Here is a 16,765-nt window from a genome sequence, read left to right as displayed (position 1 = left end):
ATGTTTTTGTTGGGTCGTGTGTGATTGTCCTGAACCAGATGCTCAGTTTGTGACCTGATGCCCCTTCACATCTGGTCTGTCAGCTGACCCACAAAGCTAACAGTTTGCTCTAGGGCGTCTCAGCAGCAGCAGGAATCAAACCGGCGACTTCTCACTGATATTTCCAGCTTCATATTTTTAGTGTCATGGAGCAGCTTTGCATGATTCACAGTTCAGAATAATCCTCCTGTGTCAGGGCTCAGCCCCTCAGTCACCCTCTGCTTTGGCTACTGTCTCTTAAGCTGCCAGCTTTCCTCTGATTGGACAGCTTGCAGAAGCATGCGGGGGACAGATGGCTGAATAAATGTGAGTTTTTGGTTTACAGGGGGGGGCACTGTAACGTGTTATGAGACTAAAGCACGCTCACGCTGATGATTGCGTCATCAGTGAAATAGTTCCTGCTGCAGCCGAGCGCCCCGGAGCCAGGCGTGAACTTCAAGCTGTGGTTAAACTCGTTTGAGTCTGTAACCAGCCAGCTGACCGCCTGTGGTTAGAGCCGGCTCAGGCGGGTGCATTTAAACTGATATTGTGTTTGCTGTTGTAATTTATAAATGCTCGTGATTTCAGTTGTAAATGTTTTTTAAGAAAACAAATAAAAGTGAGCAGAGTTTGCAAATACATTAAATTTATGATTATTTTGGTGTGATATTTCACAGCTGGTGCGGGCTGCTGGACTTCACCGCTGTGAAACTTCCACGTTAGCATTTTAGCGAATCTCTCTTTGAACTGGAGCTCCGACGTCCGTAACCTCACAGCATCGTCACATGACGTTATTAAAAAGTCAAAAGCTCAGAGTGCAGGTGAAGCTAGCGGATGGAGCCGCCGCCTGTCAGTCAAAGAGGCCACGCCCCAAATGCCAACTTTCAGCCTTAATCCGGTTGTTCAGTGATGACGCGACGAATCCTACTTCCGGGTCTAAAGTAGTCTGCGTTTAATATGGCTTTTGTGTTGTTAACATGTTTAATGTTATGTATTTTCTTCTATTTGATCTCAAAAAGCTCCTAAAACAGTTAGTGATCCCTGTTGACCTCCCTCGGCTTTTATTACCGCTAATCATTTATTTAAGCTCAGTTTTTAAAACCTTAGGATGTAACTACAGCCCAGCCCATGCAGCAGTACATGAATGACTAACCTCGTATTGTGGATGGATTATCTCAGTTGTTCTCCTGGTTGAAGTTTGGTCCTTTTACAGCATCCTGCCATGCGATTACATTTGTTCCTGACCACCGAGAACACTCACGTTAACTTTTATCGAGTGGAAAAAAAGTTAGCTTGTTTATATTATGCTAACATAGCTGTGTCGCTAGCGGTCACGTAGCACATCATTATATAGCAGCTAGCCCAACTTCAGTAACCCTACAAACGTCACTGCTGTTTAGTTTTCTGTCTTCATTTATGCTGGAAGTGATAACAGAGCTGTACGTTTGAATTTGTTTCCAAAACCCCGCAGTCAGGACATGCTATATTGTATTTAGATAGAAGCTAGCGAGCTAACTCCCTGCTAACTTCTAACTCCGTTAAATGTCATAAATTCCGTTTTCATGGATGCCTGGATGTTAAACTCAATTGTTACACCTGGTAGAGCAGAACGCTGATCATTTTATTAAAGATGAAAGACTTTAGACAGTTTTTCAACTCTCAGTAATGCCATAGTGATCGTTTGATATATGGACCCGCAGCGGAGTTTAGACCCAGACACTGCTAGTGACGTCAGACTGAACAACCGGATACAATTTAAGAATAGAACAGAATATAATTTATTTTATTTTTATTGTCATTTTGCTCCAAGCCAACTGTGCAGGAATAAATAACACACAGGAGAGAAAATAAAGGCACACAATGGAGGGCAAGGGGCAAATTAATGCAGTTCATTTAATCCGCAACGGAACTCGCACAGTATTCCCGACAAAATAAAAGCATAGTTGGGTTTTGAAATTTCCAGTAAAGGACAAAACTTTTCAAACAAAGATAAATGTGTTAAAATTGCGTTACATGATATCCAGATATCCACAAAAAAACGTCCAGTGTATGCTCGCTCCCTGTTCATTTCCCCTGACATGGTGCTGATATAACGGTTTCATTTCAAACACTAGGATTTGTAGGCTTTATTTTGAAAGGTATGACCGGATGTGTATGCGTGTGATTTTCTCGGACGTACGGCGCTCGTGCTTTCTCAGCATCGCAGTGTGAGCAGGTAAATCTTTGTGGTTGAACCCCCAGCGCTGAGTCCAGTATGAGGCCCACGGGGCTGACGGGATCCGGCCGGGAGGAGCACTGAGGAGCCGAGAGGCCTGCTGGGAGGCCCGGAGCGCCGCAGGAGTCAGGTGCGTTACATCCAGGTTAATAACCCGCGCGCCGTTTGCGGGTTCCATAATAAAAACCTGCAAACGGCGCGAGGACGGTGTAATCGGTGAAACGTGCGAACACTGAGACGTCTGCTTTTGTCTTGGAGCTGTAAATGTTAAAAACAGCGACCTGCGACGGCAGGTGTTGGATTCTCATCGTAATCTGCGCTGTTAGCCTTCATCATGCAGAACTACATTTAAAAATCTGCAAAATTAAAGATTTTTTATTCAGCAGAACAAAAAAATCAGATGACTAACGTAAATTCAGTTTTCTTTCACTACGTGCTGCGATTCGGCTCGTTTATAAGTGGTGGTGCTTTTTCCCTGCCTCGTCCTGTTTATCAGGTTTCCCTCAAACGGCCTCACGGAGTTTGATTTTTTTAGCGCAAGGTTTCGGGTTTACTGGCCTAAACCTTTGCCGAATTAAAGGATGACTAATTTGGGCCCTTCAATTTTTATGAATGAAGCTTAATCTTTTGTGAATATTTACTTATAAATAATGAAATATAAACTAGTCATTTTCTGAATGGTACCCTGAGGAGCGTGGAACAGCCAGAGCGATGCCTGGAATGGATTTTTGCGCTTTTAGCTACTGATAAACAAGCACGTGTTTGCTTCATGGGGAGATTTTTTTTAATATCAAATTGGGTTTTTTGGCCTCGCGGGGCCGAAGCTTTGTTTTCAGTGACAGCGTGGCTGCTTCGTGCTGCTGGGCGGGGCTCCAGGTGGCGCTGTCCACCGTGACGGTGCTGAAACCGTGCAGGGAGGACCACGTCGCTGCTGTCAGGTGTGTGAGGAGCAGCGATGATTTTTTAACCTTCTGTGATCGATCGTTTCAGGCTGACGGACCAACCATGTGGGAAAACATGCTTCTGCTACTGATCCACGCGGTGGAAGGTAAAACCATTCAGAAATGTGGACGTGTCAAAAATGTCAGCATGGATTAAAACGTGTCATACCCAGGACTGTTTAACCAGTGTTGGGAAGGTTACTTTTAACATGTATTCCACTACAGATTACAGATTACATGCCCCAAAATGTATTCTGTAACGTATTCCGTTACGTTACTCAATGACAGTAACGTATTCTGAATACTTTGGATTACTTAATATCTTATCATGCTTTTTACAACTACATGAATGTCCTACTGCCCTTTGCAGTATAAAGCTCAGACGTCTGCAGGCTGCGGGTGTCTCTGCAGCGAGCGGACGCCCGCAGTTCATCAGGAAAAATGTAAAGCTGTCTCTCTCCGCATGCATCTTATTAAACCCGTTTCTCTTGCAGCTGCAGTGGCATCTCAGTGCTGGCAGGGGGCGACCTTCTCCGAGGCCGTGGTGTCTCCCGTGGTCGAGAGCAGCGGTATTCTGCGGGTGCCCAGCGTGTCGTCCCTGCCGCAGTGCGTGGCGGCGTGCTGCGACCTGCCCGGCTACGACTTGGCGTGGCTGTTCGAGGGCCGCTGCTACGTGCTGAGCTGCCAGCAGAGGGAGAACTGCCAGCCCCGGCAGACGCCTGGCGCCGACTCGTTCCTCGCCTTCCTGCGACGCCCGTCCCCGCAGACACTGGTGCTTCAGTCCTTGGTGAGGGGGGAGCCCTACGGCGGGCGCTGGAGGCCCCTCTCACGCTCGTCTGAGGTGCCCGGCGACTTGGAGGCCCTGAAAGATCTCTCCCTGTTCGACACGCCACATCGAGGCTTCCCAGACCCCGGGATGCTGGATGTCGAGTACTCAGAGGACAGCCAGGAGGAGAGGGGTGGAGCCAGCCCAGAACAGGAGACCAATCAGCCACCTTTGAAAGGGGGGGGCAGCTTCAATCAATCAGAGGCTGAGGATGGTCCAGAGAGGAGGCCGACAGAGAGCAGCGCGGCCCCGGGCGTGCGCCAGGGAGAGGAGGGTGGGGCCAAGAGACCGACGGAGGTGGCGCCACAGGAATCAGTGAGTTCAGAGCGTGAGCTCATATGATAACTGTCTCCATGGAGACCAGTCTGCAGCCTGTCATTGTTCTCCCTACAGACGCAGAGCAGCTCCACCTCTCCACCCCTGACACCCGAGGCCAGCTCAGAGCCAGCCCACACCTCCAGCAGCCCCACAGCAAACCCAGGTAAGCACCTCCGTCAGGTCAGGTCAGGTCAGCACACCTCCGTCAGGTCGCAGGTTCACTCCAGTTTATTGTTTTAAAGATAAACTTTAGCAAACGTGTCTGAAGAGCCTCACAGGTCCTGTCCCTCTGACCAGTGGAGCAGTAACTTGTCCTCCACATGCAGCTCCACCCCTGCTGGTGTCTCTTGGAAACCCCGTAGAGGCGACCACAGTGAAACCCGCCACTCCAGCCGCCACTCCAGCTGCTCCTGAACCTACCACGTCAGGTGAGTTTATGACTAAAAAAATGTTTGTTTAGATCAACATTTGATCTTTTTAAATATTTTTATTTAGTCTTTTTTAAGGAAAAACAGGTTATTGAGTTCATGTCAGGCAGTGGAGTCGCCCCCTGCTGGTCACTGTAGATGGTTCATGTTAAACCAGAGACTGTCACGTGTAGGAGTGTAGTTACTGCCCAGGAGAAACTTTGTGGTGGTTGGAGGTGACTCATTTTAGTAAGTGGGTGGTGTTCACCTGAGACAGTGTGAAGGTCAAAGTTCAGTTTAAAGACAAACAGGTGACCTCAGAGAGACCAGGTGAGGAAGCAGGTAAATGAAAGGAAGAATTTAACCTTCATTTCTCGCACAGACGCTGTGAAGATGCTTCAGTCTGCAGCCGGAACTCCACCTTCCACCACCCACCTGACTGTGACCTCTGACCTTACTACCCCGACCTTGTCAGCAGCCAGCTTTAACCCTACGACTGCGACTGAGTCAGCAGGTAAACTCGACGGGTTTAATGCTTTCTGTGGCTTCACACCGACTCTTTAAACCTCCTCTCGCTTTTCCAGCTTCAGCGTCACAGGTTGGAGGGTCAAACCGCGGTCCGGTGGCCGTCGTGGGCCCCGACAGGAGCCTGTCTCTCCCGGTGAGCAGCTTGCTGCTCAACGGCAGCGGCAGCAGTGACGACAGCGGCATCGTCAGCTACCGCTGGGAGGCGGTCAGGTAAGTCTGGAGCCTTTTTTTATGTTCCTGTGACTGAAAGATCAAATTTGTTCAGTCGGGTTTCGTGTTTTCCAGCGGGCCTCCCGGGCTGAGGCTGGACGACGCAGATCAGCCCGTCGCCACAGCCTCGGGGGTTCGGGCGGGGCGCTACACCTTCAGACTGACCGTATCTGACCAGGAGGGGGCGACAGACAGCGCCTCGCTGACCGTCAAAGTCCCAGAAGGTGAGCGACTCGGTGTTATTTGTGGAAGGCGGAGCTCTTCCTGTCAGACTCGTTTAAATCACAAACACGCTAATCTAAGGTCGTCTGCTTCCTCCAAACTCCAGCCGGTAGTTTTCTTCCGGTCGCCCACGCCAGCGGCAGCCACTCGCTCACTCTGCCCAACAACTCTCTGGTTCTCAGAGGTTCGGTGACCAACGCCGATCAGACCGCGGTGCACTTCCTGTGGACCCGGGACAGCCAGAGTCCTGCTGCCGGGGTGAGTTCCGACCGGCGCTGTGACGCTTCAAATCAAACTTTATTAATGAGCGCAGGTGACCCGGGGGAAACTAAACTTCAGTTTAAATCAGTGGCGGCTCATCGACCTCACACTGTGTGTGTGTGTGACGGAGTGACCTTTGACCTTTGCTGGTTCCAGGACGTACTGTACGGCTCGGATACTCAGCCCTCGCTCTACCTCGCCAACCTGGTCGAAGGCACCTACCTGTTCCAGCTGAAGGTGACCAACGCGCAGGGGCGCTCCGGCTCCGCCACGGCCACTGTGGAGGTGCGACCAGGTGAGGCTGGAAGCTCGCCGTTCGTCCCGTTTTGTGTTACGCAGGCATGCGCCGACATAGATGTGTTGTCCCACGTGTCTGCAGAGCCCGGCGGCGGCGAGCAGGTGGAGCTGGAGATGCTGGTGTCGGTGTCTCAGGTGAGCGTGGCTCAGAGAGACACGGTGGTCCGACAGCTCGCCGCTCTGATCCACGTCCTTGACAGCGACCTCCACGTGCGAGCGCTGCAGGGACACTCCCACATCAGGTACCTGCACGCACCGCGGACTTGCCCCTCCACGTGCCGGCTCGCCATAACCTGTGATGTTTTCTCTGCTTGCAGCACCGTGTTGCGGTTCTCCGTGCACGGCACCTCGGGGCCCCTCTCTGCCTCCCGATTGGTCGGCGTGCTGCGCAGCCAGCTGCTCTTCGAGAAAAGCGACTACCTGTTGTTCAGAGTCCTGAGGGTGGACACCGTCTGTGAGTCCAGCCGGGGCACGGCTCACCTGTGACATCTCAGAAAGGGGCGGGGCATTTGTCTGTGTTTAACGCGCTCGTTTTTCCCTCAGTGTGTCTGCTCAGCTGTTCGGGGCGTGGTCAGTGCGATCCAATCACCAAGCAGTGTGCCTGCGACCCCTTCTGGACCGAGAACCTGATTCGTCGTTACCTTGGCGATGGAGAGAGCAACTGCGGTAAAGTATGATTTGTAGTCTTCGGTCACGGCAGCGGGTCATTCCTCACGTGACGGCAAGAAACGACAGAAAACTTCATTTACATTACAAACTCGTTCACAACGAATCCTTCAGTCGTTTCTGTTTAAACAACTTTCACACAAACTTGTGACGTTTGTCCCTCGACTGCTTCGTTCGTCTGCAGCAGCAAGTTGAACAGGATGTGAAACAAAGTTCAGTCTCAAAGTCCAGAAACTTGTGAACGGAGATGAAACATCATGTAGTGAGTTTCATACTTTTCTGTCTTACTGGCTGCAGTCAGCCCGTTTCTGACTGCAGAGCTGGGGCGGGGCCTGTGAGCAGCGTCCCCAATCACGCCTCGCTGGCTTAAGACAGAAAGAACTGGGTCCTGTTGTTGTAGCCGAAACGCTGCAGCTGCGCGTGTAAGGCGACAGCCGCACACGGTGCTGCAACCCGGGACTGGGGCGTGACAGACCCGCCCACATGTTCGCACTTTTCACGACACTTCTTTATTGCGGCTGTCGACTTACACGCGCAGCTGCAGCTTTGCAGCAGATGCGCATATTATTAATGTAACTGCAGCGAATTTCTTTGTTCCGCTGTGAAAGCGATGCTGATGTTAAACATGAGCGCCGCGGGACTTTTCTGCCTGGTAACTGTGCGTGTTAGTGTCGTCACTGATCCATCATCACCTTTATTTATAAAACCCTTTAAAACAACCCCAGCTGAGTGCTGTACATTGGAACTATAGAATAAAATTAGATATCAATAAAAGCCAAATAAAAGAAAGTAAACGAGGCCGACAGCAGCAGAGACTAATGCAGGAACCAGATTTGATGGTAAGCTGGTCTCCGAGTGCACGGAGGGAGAAAGAGCTCTTTATTCAAACTGGCCTCCAAACGAGCAGTGAAGCCTGTGCACACACCTGTAAATGTACCTGTACGCATCACACAGCACACATTCAGGTGAAGCTCCGCACGAGCCGCTGACCTGTCGGCTGTGCTCCTCTGACAGAGTGGAGGGTCCTGTACGTCATCCTGACCAGCTTCGTGCTCGTCGTCCTCATCCTGTCACTCGGCTGGACGTTCATCTGCTGCTGTAAGAGGTGAGGACGCCGCTGCAGGTGATAGACTGATCCCAGGTGTGCTTCCGTGCGTGAACTGGTCTCTGCTGCTTTCAGGAGACGACAGACCAAAGCGAGGAAGAAAACCAAATACACCATCTTGGACAACATGGACGAGCAGGAGAGGGTGGAGCTCCGCCCCAAATTCAGTGAGTCACATTGCCATAGTCCGCCTGCGGAGGCTGTCGGGGTCGGTCTGCGGCGGCGTTCTCGTTGGTTCATGAAGTCGTTTCACTGCGGCTCAGTTAGTCGTCACCTTGGAGGCGGTCCTGCGGGGTCGCTGATTCACTCTGCAGCTATCACGTGACCAGGGTGTGGTTCATCGCTCTTGTCCTTTCCCAGGTGATCCATGCGTTCTCCTAAAGGACTCCCACCTTGGGTCATGTGACTGAGCTCAGCTCAGCGACCTTCGGGACCTCAGGTAAGAGCAGAGTCGTCTTCATGAACCAAAGCGAAGCCGCTTCCTTCTTTTAAAGCACCTGACTGTTCCCACGTTCCTGGGAATGTCCCGCTGTTCTTTAGAGCAGACGTTTCCCCGGAGCAGCGGGAGGTCGTCCTCCATCTTTATTCAATGACTGAGACTTAAACCATGACCCCCGCTGACCTTTCCCCTGTGCAGGTATCAAACACCGCAGCACGGAGCACAACTCCAGCCTCATGATGTCCGAGTCGGAGCTGGACAGCGACCAGGACACCATCTTCAGCCGCGACCGGCCGGTCCGCAGCAGGAACCGCATCAGCACCATGGCTGCCCGCAACGGCGACGCCTTCGGATGACGGGGCGGCTGACCTCTCGCAGACGCAGAATGGTGCATTCTGGGACGTGTATGAGGGACCACATTACCCAGTTTTCAAGAGAATGCTAACATGTCCCATTTCAAAGGACGCAAGGAACTCGAGACCTGGAGGACGGACGCGCGTCTGCTCGGACATAAGAGGAAGAGCAAGAGGGCGGGACACATCAGGCATCGCACCACCGCCACGTGCCCGATTCACAGCTGTGAGCTCGTTAGCTAACAGAGCGCTCACCAGGAAACACGGCAGAGTCAGCTGACGACGGCGTCCGATCACACGGTCGTGGTTCGTTTGAGCCCGGGTCACAGACGCCGTCCGCCGGGTTAAACTTCATCAACGTTTGTTGGCTAACGAGAAGCAGCGTGTGAATCAGAGACGAAGGATGTGAGCCGACACCTCCGACATAAAAACACCAACACAGAAGTAACACAAACTCGTCTTTAATGTGGTCAGAATACAAAACGCACACATGAACTTTGACCCCATCAGCTAAAGTCACAGACAAACATCCAGGTATTAAACTGCTACGAGAGCGTTTCACACGTAGACTAGCCGAGTCGACAGGTTTGCACCCGTTCGTGTTTTCATGGCTCGATGCGGCGCCGGCTGTCGCTCTGTCGGCTTCGTTTCCAAAGGCGCGTCGCTCATCACGCACAATTTCTTTAGGAATGAATCAAGTTTCACGATTCAGGAGGATTCATGCGAGTTGGAAGCTTTATGGACACTCGCTGCGCCACGGGTGAAGCAGAAAATAATTTTTAAAAACAAGTTTCATCACAATGTGGCGGTTTGTTAGCCCCTCCCCTTCAGTTTACAATCCCTTAACACTGATAGCCAATCACAGCAGACAGGGCAGATAAACGGACTGAGTAGCGCCTCCTACTGGTGTGAGTTTGGGCAGTTCAACCAGTCTGAGACGGGTTCAGATAAGTTTAAGCTTCGTGCTGGTGCCGAGTGTGTGAGCGTAGAAGCGACAGCTGATTCAAAATGTGATTTACAAAGTCCGATGTTGGACGTTTTTGATCCTGCATGAATTCAAACTTTATTGAAGGAGTTATCACGTGTTAATAAAAGAATCCAACCACCTCCACCGAGTCACAGCTTTTGTACCGCCTCCTCTTCCTCCTCACGGTTTGAGGCCTCCAAAGCACATGTACTTCACTTCCAGGTACTCGTCGACGCCGTACTTGGAGCCCTCGCGGCCCATGCCGGATTCCTTCACCCCACCAAACGTGGCCTCTGGCGTGGACAGCAGCCCCTCATTGACGCTGACCATCCCCACCTCCAACGCCTCCGCCACCCGCCAGATCTGACTCACATCCTGTGAGTAAAAGTAACCTGAGAACAAAGGAGGAGGTTAGAATGAACAGCCCGCGATCTGCAGTCTAGGAACCAATCGGCTGCATGCACGCAGGTGGACTCACCTGCCAGCCCGACGCTGGTCGCGTTAGCAATAGCCAGAGCCTCCTCCTCCGTGTTAAACCTGCAGATCAGACACAGGCGAGCTCAGACGGCTTCACGATGAACAAGAATCTGCGTCTAGCCAGGATTAAACCCGCAGATCAACAAATCCCGTCTCGATCATCTGTCTGGACTCACCTGATGACGGGCACGAGCGGCCCGAAGGTTTCCTCCTTTGTGCACAGCATGTCGGCGGTGACGTCGGCCAGCAGAGTCGGCTCCATGAAGGAGCCATCGAGGCGCTTCCCGCCTTTTACCACCTTCGCCCCGCGGGACACGGCGTCCGAAATCTGATGTAGCACCTGGGAGGCAGAGACGGCGTTCAGCGGCGTGCTGGTGCGGTCTTTAAACAAACTTCAGTCATTTATCGTCGGCAGTAATGTGGTGTCATGTAATTAATATATCCTTAGTATCCTTATTTTATTGCTTTATGTATTTTAATAATGAAGGTTTGTAGACTCACAAACTAAGCACTCAGCCAGGCTGAAAACAGGAAGTGTAGAGCTATACAGCATGTTAATAAATACAGGAAGCCAGACAGAAAAGAGGAAGTTTGCCATATAACAATGTTTGTATTGAAACTGTGACGTGTAAAGTACCAAAATAACACCAATATGAGGCACAGGTTATGATTCTAATGTTAGAGATGCTGCAACTGGCGTCTGGGCTGTGCAGGCGTCTCTTCAGAAGATGATTGAATAAAAGAAATAAATGTTCTAACGCTGAGTCGGTTTTCTCTGCTCTGTCACGGGGACGAAACAATCCGGGTTAATAGTGGAAACGGCGTTTACCTTCTCTGCGGCGCGGGTGTTGATGAGCGGCCCCTGCGTGGTGTTGGGCTCCGAGCCGTGACCCAGACGCAGCTCGGCATCCATAGATCGCCCCAACTTTTCCACGAAGCGGTCGTAGACGGCGCTCTGGACCAGAAACCGGTTCGAGCACACGCACGTCTGCAGGAAGAAGAAGCGTTAGTGTGCACAATGGTGGCGTTCACCTGTGGAACAGGTCAGCAGGAGACACCCTCACCTGGCCTGAGTTCCTGAACTTGGATGCCATGGCTCCGCCCACCGCTTTGTCAAGGTCTGCGCTGTCAAACACAATGAAGGGGGCGTGGCCACCCAGTTCCATGGATACCTTCTTCACGGTGTCAGCGGCCATTTTCAGCAACACCTGAAACCGAAGTTTTATTTAAAGAAGAGTTTCTGCTTTTTATGTGGATCTGCGGGCGGCGGCGCTGCGGGCGGCGCTGCACTCTGACCTTCCCGGTCGCCGTGGATCCAGTGAAGGAGATTTTAGCCACCAGAGGGTCTGTGCAGAGGACCTGCCCGACCGAGGGCGTCGACTCTCTGGAGCATGGAACCACATTGACCACCCCTGCCGGGATCCCCGCCTGCTCCGCCAGCTGAGGGGGAAAAAAACACGCCAAAACACAGGAAGTGACTCAACAATGTGTGTCCCACGAAGAAACAAAGTGCCGACCCCTATCCAGATGTTTGACGTACTCACCTCTGCCAGAGCGAGAGCCGAAAGTGGCGTGTCCTCAGCTGGTTTAACCACCACCGTGCAGCCGGCAGCCAGCGCGGCGCCGACCTTCCTGGTGATCATGGCGCTGGGGAAGTTCCACTGGAAACAACCAAAAGCAAATTCTTTGCGGGACGTCATGTGATGGATTCATTAGGGGTGGGTTTTGATTATCGATTAAAATCGATTCTAGCTTGGATAACGTGATATCAATTCATTAACGAGCTGCTCACCGGTGTGATGATGGAGGCCACGCCCACCGGCTGCTTCAGGAGGAGGAGCTTTCTGTCTTTGGCTGGAGATGGCACAATGTCACCGTAGACTCGCCGCGCCTCCTCAGAAAACCACTCGAGGAAGGAGGCGGAGTACGAGATCTCCCCGAGAGACTCGCACATCGGTTTACCCTGCAACACACGCACGCAGACGCAGAGACACGCAGACGCAGAGACACGCAGACGCAGAGACACGCAGACGCAGAGACACACGCAGCAGGATAAAGATGAGTGTTTGTTACAATAAACACTTTTACAAAAACTTCTTGAGGTTTTCTTATTTCGTCAAACAAACATTTTAAAGTAGTATTTATTTGAAAAGTACTACAGTACAAGTACTCACTCGTTGCTGACATGTACTGCATGTTCAGGTGTCCTACAGGTGAGTTCATGTGTCATACTCACACATTCAAACGTGATCAGCTGGGCGAGCTCATCTTTGTGCAGCGTCATCAGCTCAAACCATTTCCTTAGCAGGACGCTCCTCTCCTGCAGGACGACCAATCAGAGCAGAGCACGGGTCACCTGCACGCCTTCATCGTCACATTTAACCGTTCGCCCCTGTCCCCCGCCAACATGCTTCACATTGATGGAGACTCGGAGAGAGAACTTTAGTTTCATCAACAATACACAAACAATTCTCTCATTTACAAAAAATCTATATAAACTTGAGTGAAGGACCAGAGTGAGGAAACATCCCGTCCTGAGTTTGCTCCTGTAGATTTCCGTCCCTGCTCGTTGGTTCATCCTTCAGCGAGTCACCTCCTGTGTTGGTGACTGTATGGAGGTGGAGCTCAGTCACCCTGCTGACCTCTAACAAAGCCGGACTTTGTGTCTGAGGCTGCGAGCGTTTAAACATTTAACTTAGCTCAGCGGCATCCACACACTGACTGCTGACGCCTCACAGCAGATAACCAGAGATGGGCAGTAACACGTTACTGTAATCCGATTACTTTTTTCAAGTAACGAGTAAAGTAAGGGATTACTATTGCAAAAACGGTAATTAGATTACCGTTACTTTCCCGTAGGAACGCTGCGTTACTGCGTTACTAAAACCGTGATTTTTTGCGAGAATGTCTCATGACAGTGACGTAAGCGAGTGCGACATTTGTGACAACAGCTGTGTGCAGATCAACAATGGATCATATATCGAGTGCAGAGAGAGTATGAGCGTGCAGCGTTTAAAGCGTGGAAGCACTGACCTTACTTTGAGTTTGATTCCATAAAAAGTGACAAAAACATTAGTGTCCGCTGTGCGTGGGAAGAAAACTTCTTTTTACAGCGAAAAAACCCCTAAACTTCCAAACAAGCACCGAGTAGCTACGACGTAATGGGAAACTCACAGAGAAACTCGCGGATTCTTCCACTGACCGCGGCACACCTGCACCAGGGTAACCCTCCGCCTATCCTACTCCTGCTTTACAGGTGAAAATAGAGCAACAGGACCGCTGAGTCTGTGACTTTATTTATTTTCTGCTCTGTTTTACTTGCATCTATTTGAAAGACTGAGTGTAAACACAAAAATATTTTATTTTATGTGCTGGAATGTGCAGAAAATAGGTTTAAATGTTAAACTAATTTCTTCCAGTCAGAGAATGTTGCAGATAATTAAATGTTTGCTTGATGCATAAAGTTAAAAGATTAAAACTAATAAAACAAGTTTTAAAAAGAGACTTTTCCATCTGATTACATTTTATATGATGGATTATGCAGAAAAAGTAGAACTGGGCTGAAAGATCTATCGCTTTATCACCTATTCAGGTTGTAAATCGTGTTTTTAAAAAGCAACTAAGTAATAATAATAATAATAATAATGGATTGGATTTATATAGCGCTTTTCAAGGCACCCAAAGCGCTTTACAATGCCACTATTCATTCACTCTCACATTCACACACTGGTGGAGGCAGCTACAGTTGTAGCCACAGCTGCCCTGGGGCAGTCTGACAGAAGCGAGGCTGCCATATCGCACCATCGGCCCCTCTGGCCAACACCAGTAGGGTAAAGTGTCTTGCTCAAGGACACAATGACCAGGACAGGGAGCCCGGGGGATCAAACCGGCAACCTTCCAGTTACAGATGTGCTTCCCACCCCCTGAGCCACAGTCGCCCCAAGTAACTAACTAAGTAATGAATTACTTCTGAAAATAAGTAATCAGTAAAGTAACGGGATTACTTTTTGGAGGAAGTAATCAGTAATTATTTACTGATTACTTTTTTCAAGTAACTTGACCAACACTGGCAGATACCTGCATTAAACACCTGCTGTCCACCAAACTCCGTTCAAATACGGCGTAATTGTGCTGTCAGCGGGGAAACCGCGTCTCCTTACTGCAGCTTTGTTTTGTGACTGTTTAAGGGGCGGTGCTCATCTCGGCTCACGTGTCTGTCTCCTGTCTGCGAGTCATTCTTCACCTTTGATTTGTGCGCATCCGCTCCGAGTGGCGCGGCAGCAGGAAGACACTTGTTAAAGTTTGGGTTTAGTCTAAAAACGGATTTCTGTGAATTATGAGTTAACCGAATAAACATTTCCAAACATTTAACGGTTACGAAAGCTGTTTGACGCCATACTCAGTCAATACTTATAATTTAAGGTAAATTTAGTTTTTTAGTGGAGTAGGGAGGGCGGAGAAGACCATGAAAGAAAGTTTTGGATTTGTGTGAAAATCCGTAAATCAGGTGGTTTCTGTGTTAGCCGTATTAAAGTCTGACGTGTGTGTATAACATCTTTGAGATAAACTCCGTCAGTCAATGTCAATCATTTGCGTAAGAGTTCCAGGCTTTGAGTTGACTACGGAGGGCAGAAAGTCCAATTTAAACAGTGAAACCTGCACATATCGTAGTATCCGGTGAATTTTATGACATCCGAATAAATGTCTGGCTTCTGTCAGTCGGGAAGATGCCAGCGTTGGGGTGTTTCGTTTAATTTTCAGGGCGGAAATGGGACATTAATTTTAAATAGTCGGTTTTTAAAGTGGAGTTCTGTGAGAGCGCAGCCTACCTTGGCCGTGTACTGCTTCCAGGAGTGAAACGCTTTGTACGCAGCGTCCACCGCCTGCTTGGCCTCCGCGGGGCCGCAGTCCGACACCCGGGCTATCTCCTGCCCGGTGGCCGGATCTAGGACGGGGAACACCGAGGCAGCGGAGATCCAGCGGCCGTCCACGTAGCCCTGCGTCCGGAGGAGCGGAGCGGAGACATCCAGGCTGTAGCTTCTGTGCATGGCGGCGGGCAGGCCGGGGAGGAGCTGCCGGAGGAAGCAGCGGGTCTTCAGCACGCAGACAGCAGCGGACATACCGGGGGGTGTGCAGCCGGGGAGCCGGACTCTATGCTGGATGTTTGATCCGTTCGTTCGCGCAGGTCTGCAGCTGGAGCCTCTCGCGGGTTTCCGTCGGTTTCAACCGGTGCGACAGTCACGTGACTCCGTTCAAACGCAGTGAGCCTTCCGCCCGGAGCCAGTGTTGCCAACTTAGCGACCTTGTCGCTGTATTTAGCGAGTCTTCAGGCCCCTTAGCGACTTTTTTTCTAAAAAGCGACTAGCGACAAATCTGGCGACTTTTTCTGGTATTATTGGAGACTTATTTATGACGACTTTTTGACGTGAAAGAGCGTGTTTCAAATTCAAAATTCAAATTCAAATTTTATTTGTCACGTACACAGTCATACACAGTACGATATGTAGTGAAATGCTTGGACAACTGCTCGTGACCTAAAGAAAACAAAAAAGGAAAAGGCTATGAATAAGATAGGAAATAAATATGAAAAATTAAAAAGGGTAAATTTAACTAGGAAGGAATAAAATATAAATTAAGGTTAAAAATGAAATAACTGTACAACACAAATTAGAATGAAGGGTAAATTTAACTGGGAAGAATAAGATAAAGATAAATATATAAATTAAAGTTGAAAATAAAATAACTGTACAACAAAATACACAATACACAATATAGAACTATATAAGAATGTATGAAGGAATCTAAATATAAATAAATATATACACAATAACAGCGTTGCTCTTACTCTCACCAAGCAGCGGTGCTGCCGTGGGCACCTCACCCGTGCCAAAGCGCTCACGGGCGGAGGACAGTCCTCCCCCCGCTGCTACCAGGGCAGGAAACGTTCACACCTGTGCGTCCAAACGGCAAATGAATCGCGCATGAGTGAAGCCGCTGCTCCGCACTGACTGTAACGCAGTCAGTTCTTTTACTGTTATGCTGTTTTGGGGATCACAAGGTTTAAAAGTACTTATAAATACACACACAGTAACTCCACCAGAGCGCCTATCTCGGGTCACTTTTGCCGGTCCAGGCAAAAGTGGAGCAGTGGCATAAAGGAGCAGGGTTGGAATTGTGACATTAAAAAAACAATAATTGCTAAAAGAAATTTAATTCGTAGTTCTAAATAAACTATAAATGCATTTAGGACGTTTTTTACTCACTTTGTCTCTTCCACGATGTTGTTTCTCTCTCCAACAGCGTAGGTTACAATTACATTAGCATGACCAATTATGCAAATTAGGCGATGACGTCATTTGGCGACTTTTAGGACAGCCAATAGCGATTTTCCTTACTGAGGAGTTGGCAACACTGGCCGGAGCTCCCTGTCTCTGCCGGGGACAAGTTTGTTTTTGGAGGCGGTAGAAACACACATACCCACACCAGTACCATCATCACCATCATCATCGTCGTTG

General features: G+C 49.8%; 2 protein-coding genes across 3 annotated transcripts; one reads left to right on the top strand and one right to left on the bottom strand.

The window, feature by feature from the left end:
* The first annotated feature begins 2,168 nt into the window (after positions 1 to 2,168).
* kiaa0319 (KIAA0319) lies at positions 2,169 to 9,094 on the top strand. Of its 2 annotated transcripts, XM_080896965.1 has the most exons (16): positions 2,175 to 2,363; positions 3,224 to 3,281; positions 3,669 to 4,315; positions 4,394 to 4,481; positions 4,645 to 4,746; positions 5,108 to 5,239; positions 5,310 to 5,463; positions 5,539 to 5,687; positions 5,792 to 5,943; positions 6,103 to 6,241; positions 6,326 to 6,485; positions 6,561 to 6,697; positions 6,787 to 6,909; positions 7,924 to 8,014; positions 8,090 to 8,181; positions 8,652 to 9,094. In XM_080896965.1, the coding sequence occupies exons 2-16, from the start codon at positions 3,239 to 3,241 to the stop codon at positions 8,807 to 8,809; spliced, it is 2,367 nt and encodes a 788-aa protein (XP_080753091.1). In that variant the 5' UTR covers positions 2,175 to 2,363; positions 3,224 to 3,238; the 3' UTR covers positions 8,810 to 9,094. The 2 variants fall into 2 exon arrangements, with proteins under 2 accessions (XP_080753090.1, XP_080753091.1); XM_080896964.1 differs by having other exon boundaries at positions 2,169 to 2,363; positions 5,792 to 6,241.
* Positions 9,095 to 9,247: 153 nt separating this feature from the next.
* aldh5a1 (aldehyde dehydrogenase 5 family, member A1 (succinate-semialdehyde dehydrogenase)) lies at positions 9,248 to 15,498 on the bottom strand. The gene is made up of 10 exons (XM_080896966.1): positions 15,080 to 15,498; positions 12,487 to 12,570; positions 12,043 to 12,213; positions 11,795 to 11,911; positions 11,547 to 11,690; positions 11,315 to 11,458; positions 11,080 to 11,238; positions 10,427 to 10,590; positions 10,252 to 10,310; positions 9,248 to 10,165 (listed from the first exon to the last, which is right to left on the bottom strand). Exons 1-10 carry the CDS (start codon positions 15,368 to 15,370, stop codon positions 9,954 to 9,956), a joined length of 1,545 nt encoding a protein of 514 aa, XP_080753092.1. The 5' UTR covers positions 15,371 to 15,498; the 3' UTR covers positions 9,248 to 9,953.
* Positions 15,499 to 16,765: the final 1,267 nt, after the last annotated feature.

The sequence above is a fragment of the Rhamphochromis sp. 'chilingali' genome (assembly GCF_963969265.1).
Source record: "Rhamphochromis sp. 'chilingali' genome assembly, chromosome: 11".
NCBI classification, from domain to species: domain Eukaryota; kingdom Metazoa; phylum Chordata; class Actinopteri; order Cichliformes; family Cichlidae; genus Rhamphochromis; species Rhamphochromis sp. 'chilingali'.
Note: the sequence above shows the minus strand (reverse complement) of the source record. Positions and strands in the feature narration are given on the sequence as shown.

Bases quoted from the DNA above. Each gene is read 5' to 3' on its own strand.
- aldh5a1 (XM_080896966.1), bottom strand. From the start codon at position 15,370: ATGTCCGCTGCTGTCTGCGTGCTGAAGACCCGCTGCTTCCTCCGGCAG. The intron at 11,239-11,314 runs GTGAGGGTGTCT...TTCTTCCTGCAG, and splicing joins AGTTCAGGAACTCAGGCCAG to ACGTGCGTGTGCTCGAACCG. The intron at 10,591-11,079 runs GTAAACGCCGTT...TCTGCCTCCCAG, and splicing joins ACACCCGCGCCGCAGAGAAG to GTGCTACATCAGATTTCGGA.
- kiaa0319 (XM_080896964.1), top strand. From the start codon at position 3,239: ATGTGGGAAAACATGCTTCTGCTACTGATCCACGCGGTGGAAG. The intron at 5,464-5,538 runs GTAAGTCTGGAG...CGTGTTTTCCAG, and splicing joins TACCGCTGGGAGGCGGTCAG to CGGGCCTCCCGGGCTGAGGC. The intron at 6,910-7,923 runs GTAAAGTATGAT...CTCCTCTGACAG, and splicing joins CGATGGAGAGAGCAACTGCG to AGTGGAGGGTCCTGTACGTC.